This window comes from Tubulanus polymorphus, chromosome 2 (genome assembly GCF_964204645.1).
Source record: "Tubulanus polymorphus chromosome 2, tnTubPoly1.2, whole genome shotgun sequence".
NCBI classification, from domain to species: Eukaryota; Metazoa; Nemertea; class Palaeonemertea; order Tubulaniformes; family Tubulanidae; genus Tubulanus; species Tubulanus polymorphus.
Window position 1 is genome coordinate 28,617,508 of NC_134026.1, and position 5,576 is coordinate 28,623,083.

A 5,576-nucleotide genomic window follows, 5' to 3' on the forward strand; every position below is an offset into this window, starting at 1 on the left:
ATTTTCTCTGAAAGTTCGTTTTGGCGCGCCAAAACGGAGAATATTCCGTTTTGGCGCCCCCGCCAAAACGAACTTTCGTTTTGGCGCCCCCGCCAATACGAACTTTAAACCACGAAAAATAATTCTATATATACGTAAAATATTTTCATTTATGCAAATTTATGCAAATTACACACAATATCAACGCGCCAATTTGAAAAATAATTTTACTGTGGTTGAATGCTTGTTTTGGCGGGGGCGCCAAAACGGAAATAACCGCGCCAAAACGAACTTTTCTTTGTTTTGGCGCGCCAAAACGAACTTTTAGAGAAATTTCGACGTTTTTCGTTGTTTTGGCGGGGGCGCCAAAACGAAAGTTCGTTTTGGCGGGGGCGCCAAAATGAAAGTTCGTTTTGGCGGGGGCGCCAAAACGGAATTTTCTTTGTTTTGGCGCGCCAAAACGAACTTTTAGAGAAAATTGGACGTTTTTCGTTGTTTTGGCGGGGGCGCCAAAACGAAAGTTCGTTTTGGCGGGGGCGCCAAAATGAAAGTTCGTTTTGGCGGGGGCGCCAAAACGGAATTTTCTTTGTTTTGGCGCGCCAAAACGAACTTTTAGAGAAAATTGGACGTTTTTCGTTGTTTTGGCGGGGGCGCCAAAACGAAAGTTCGTTTTGGCGGGGGCGCCAAAATGAAAGTTCGTTTTGGCGGGGGCGCCAAAACGGAATTTTCTTTGTTTTGGCGCGCCAAAACGAACTTTTAGAGAAAATTGGACGTTTTTTTTCGTTTTGGCGTTCTGGCGTTCTGGCGCCCTCATTTACATACCAGGAATTTTACGCTATGGCCCTTATCAGCCACCATAGTATTGGTCATGACGCTAAGAAAACCCGGTGATGGCCGAATATGTCATCGATTTTTCATTTTATTTGCCGGAAAAAGCCATTTCATTTGTTCGGAAAACGAGTAGAGTTTTCGTCAATATTTTGGTCCAGTGACTGTCGCCAGGTAATATCATAGTGCACCGCAGTGCTCATAATCAGAACACTTATGTCCGATAACTATTCCCGTGAATAGCCGGATAAAAAACTAATAGTATTATATCCACTTCCATGTTATGATTGGATTATTATACGGGTATAGCAATCAATATTGATAGAAAACATCCGGGGTTTACTACTTTAGACTTGACGACGATTTTCGCTGAGCCACGAACAATGGTCATCTTTGCGCATAATATTGTCCGATGATTAATGCATCTGGATCGAAGTAGCGGTCACCGGCAATCAGCAAGAAGGCGCGACGAAAAGTGATCAGAACAGAATTGGCTGCAATTCTGCGAGAAGGTGATTGAAAGTGATCGTCCAATTGTCCGAAACTCTTCCGCATTCCGAGGAGTCGTCTGATTATTTGAGTGGCGTATAAACTATTCACGGTATGGTCGGAACTGAATAAAACTGACATTCCTGGTAAATTAACTTTACATCTGCAAACACATCCTGACGGAGCTCGGTCAATATTTCGCCGCAGGTCCTACCAGCACGTCTTCGTGTGTTGTTTGAACTCATTTTCGGTAGTAAAACGGTCAGTATCCACGTCATAATCGATGATCCGAATGCCTGCATTGCTTATTCTTTATAATATTAACCCTTATTGTGTTCCTTGATCTGATAAATAAAGTGTACATACATTTTTTATTATACATCAAGACATGTGTAATTTCCACATAATTAGTTTTAGGTATTGCGTAAATAAACTCGCGATTCATATTTTCTAGTCTTTTGTGTCACATTCCAATGGTTAGAAAATGATCTAAGTCATACGTAGCTTCCGTCAAATAATTTTAGAATTCACTTGCGTAACAAATCACAAATTTGTCTGTGCGTCAGAAGTAAAAAGTAAGTGTTTGACAAATCTCAAGACTTTATAAATGAATATGATGTTAGATTGACGGTCCACTGCGGATTGTAATGGAATATGCATCTTATGCAAGTGTTTCATAGAAAATTAGTTTTATATCGATATCGTAAGTGCGAGTTTTAAGTTTAGGTTTACTCCCAATTAATCGAAATAATGGAGAAATCCTATTTACGCACATGGGCCAAGGGCGTAAATATCATGTTTATTTAATGTACCGAATGTTGCTCGTATGCAAATCTCTAGCAGAGGTCGTCGATCGTCGACAGGGCGTCTTAATTATATTGACTGTGTATTAAATTGCAATCGTTGGTGATGCTATAACCGGCAAAATGGAATAATAAGGCAATAGACAGCTCGTAAATAGCCAATATAAGGAGGCTTCCGACCTGTTTACTGACAATTTTATATTGTACATAATGGACCCTCGGTATCATATTTCACATGAGTGAAGATATTGCATTTAAGTTGATGGACTGTGACTCAGTGTTAGTGTTGACATAGGCGCATGAATTAGTGACCAGTACAGAGATTTCTATGGAGTTGTTACTTGTGTCCACTGTGGAAGTAATCTCGCTAAAATGCGGATGCAAATAATATATTCCTATCCGAACACTCAACGTAACAATACATGCGTATAATTATGAAAAATCCTTATCTTATTCTCAAATACGTAACTGGTTTGTCGTTTTGTCGCCTTGTTTTCGAATAGATGTAGATGGGTTGTATATATTTTTCTAGATGGCTCAGGCTTTTAACGGGGAAGCATCATCACCACCCAGAGCGATATTATGGGCCGTGCCACGAAGCATCTCGACGGCGTTCTTCCGTGCCATGATGAATAACAAAGATGTAAAGGTAAAATAGAGATTATGAACTTTCTACGTTTAATTATCAGACGGTTCTTATATATGCATCAACGATGAACCTAATGTTATTCTACCAAGACAAGCCCTTTTTATGAAAAATAATATTGTATGCAACATGAGTGGGTTAAAGCAAAATACCTTTCTAAATGGTGCTGAAAGGAACCCGTACATATTTTTCATTTTGTCGAAACGGCAGTTATGATGTGAGATCATTTTTTAATCTTTTTTTAATCAGGTGCACCTGGAACCCTATGCTAAAGCGTACTATTTCGGTAGCGAAAGACTAAGCGAACGATATCCAGACTCACCTATAGAACCGAATTCTACATTTGCAGACATCAAAGATATATGCGAACAACCAGAATCTGGTAGGTTATTTGCTTATTAGGACAACTTGACATTTCATTTTTAAAAGTTACGTCATCGCATAGCTTTCCTTGGGAAATAACTTCAAAAAACCAATTTACTCCGACTCGAGCTTGTTCATTCTCCATTCATCTTCCATCTACCTTCGCCCCACTTCGCAGTATGTAAATCGCCTCTGTGTAATAATGGAAATGGCGAATTAGTAGAAGACGCACTTAAAACGATGTCAGTTCGTAATTCATTACTATACTGAACAGTTCATTGAGATCGAAGTGTTCACTCAGTCAGTACTCAGTCAGAGATTTAGTTTGATATATTGCTATCTTATTCGCAGTCGATGAAATTGACGAGAATTATTAGACGACAATTTTCTGTCTTCAATTTGATTCCGAGGATATAGTTAGCTCGGGCACTAGCTCGTTGATCAAACACACTGTCAATGAATGCTTCATTATTGTCAAGATAAATCTTATTCGGGTCCATCAATTTTATTACTCTCTTTACAACACGACGTAAAAATATGCGCGAGCTCAAATATATTTAGTTAATATTTCGATTATGGAGCACCTTTCAGTAATTAATCAAACAGATTCCAGAGTAATAATCAAATAACTCAACATGTGCTGACAAGGAGGGATTACTATATCAATCAAAAATCGAACCCCGTTCATTAGTGGCAAATAGGAACCTGATACTGATATCCCACGTGGGAAATGATACTGTGTGTTAAATATCCATCAAAGTTTCAAATGTCTAGTTTAGTACTGATGTAATTAAGAATTATCGGCTGAAGACACCTTGCTGGTAAGATTTCCAATCGACCGGGAATACTCGGCGACATACTCGTTGTGATAATATTTCACTAATTGTAGTGGACAACAGATGGTATTGCACTATAATACATGTAAGAAGCGTTAAACTTTTAACCAGTTTTAGAATTAATCTATCCCTCTGGCTAATGTTCAGCTTCACTTATCTGTGAATTTCAATAAATGCTCTCTACTGCCTCAACGTTGTCGTTTTCATTCTTGTTTGTAACTTGTGATCGCAGAGAATTAGAGAATAAACCCAACTGTAACTCTTCACTTGCCCGGAGGTAAGCGCAGGATGTCAATCGAAATCAATTGAACACATGTTTCTATTCTAATTTCAGACTGTAAAGCGGTTTTTGTCAAAGATATGGCGTATTACTTGGCTTCTCGACTCAATACAACTGAATTTGTGCCCGCCGGTTACACGCATACATTCCTGATCCGCCACCCGAGGAAAACAATCAGATCTCTTTATAAAATGTCATTAGATTCCACTCTTACTGGTAAAAAAAAATCCTCATTCTTCTTTGTGAGAATGCGACACTTTTTGAATAATTGAAATTTTAAGATTCAAAGATTGCACGAGTTTTAAGGCACCGGAATTTTAACAAAGAAATTCTTCATACTTTTTCTTTCTTTTGCATTCTCATTAACGACACATTTAATTTACGTAGGTTGGACATATTTTGACCCAAGCGAAGTTGGATTCGAAGAACTGTGTCAAATGTACGATCTAGTCAAAGATAAATTAGGCCAGGAACCAATGGTAATAGATGCGGATGATCTTGTTACCGACCCAGGTGAGCACTGCAAACCACGGGGCTTATACCACACTACATTCAGCGATCATCTGTGATGAATTGATTTTCAATGTATTTTTTTTTTCCAGAACCGATTCTACGTGAATATTGCGCACGCACCGGTATACCGTACGACAACGCTATGGTAAACTGGGATCAGACACCACCAGAGATGAAGCTGTTTCAGGATTGGTTGCCGTGGTTTGAGGGAACGCTGAAGTCAACTTCTTTCAGGTCGCCCGCGACGAAAAAGAAAACGGACGAAGCGCTTCCTTTTGATCTAGAAGCTTGTATAGAATCAAATATGCCTTATTACAATAAATTATACGAGAAAAGATTCACCAAACCATCTACTGATAATTTAGATATAAAACAATAAATATTAGGCAATATTTTCTGGTACATGATCGCAAGACAACGAACCCCACCCAAACGACTAACGACAACTAGATTTTAGCATCGAAAGATACATTTTATGTTTTGAAATCTATTTGAAAACATAAAATGATGTCACGATGACTAGTGTATATATTTGATAGGCAGTTATTTATTTTTGAAAGTTCATACAACGTGGACTTGTTTAGGTATATACCATGTATATGTCCCATACCGTATAATGTGGATTATGTGTTGGTAATTATATATTCAGGAAATAAATTATTATTATTACTATTATTAGTATTTTATCATTGTTACTGCTTGTAAAACAACTTAGTTTCCGGGTGAAATAGGCCTATAAACTGTGAAAAAAAGATGTTTGTTGATTTTTTGGATTTTTAAAAAGGAAACTTTACAAAAGTCAGATTAGGAAATGATATTCCATGTCAACTGAAAAATAT

General features: G+C 38.0%; 1 protein-coding gene across 1 annotated transcript; it reads left to right on the top strand.

Annotated features, from left to right (window-relative positions):
* Nucleotides 1-1,541: 1,541 nt before the first annotated feature.
* LOC141898717 (uncharacterized) lies at nucleotides 1,542-5,275 on the top strand. Its single transcript, XM_074784778.1, has 6 exons — nucleotides 1,542-1,557; nucleotides 2,632-2,748; nucleotides 2,995-3,127; nucleotides 4,279-4,440; nucleotides 4,612-4,737; nucleotides 4,827-5,275. Exons 2-6 carry the CDS (start codon nucleotides 2,632-2,634, stop codon nucleotides 5,114-5,116), a joined length of 828 nt encoding a protein of 275 aa, XP_074640879.1. The 5' UTR covers nucleotides 1,542-1,557; the 3' UTR covers nucleotides 5,117-5,275.
* Nucleotides 5,276-5,576: the final 301 nt, after the last annotated feature.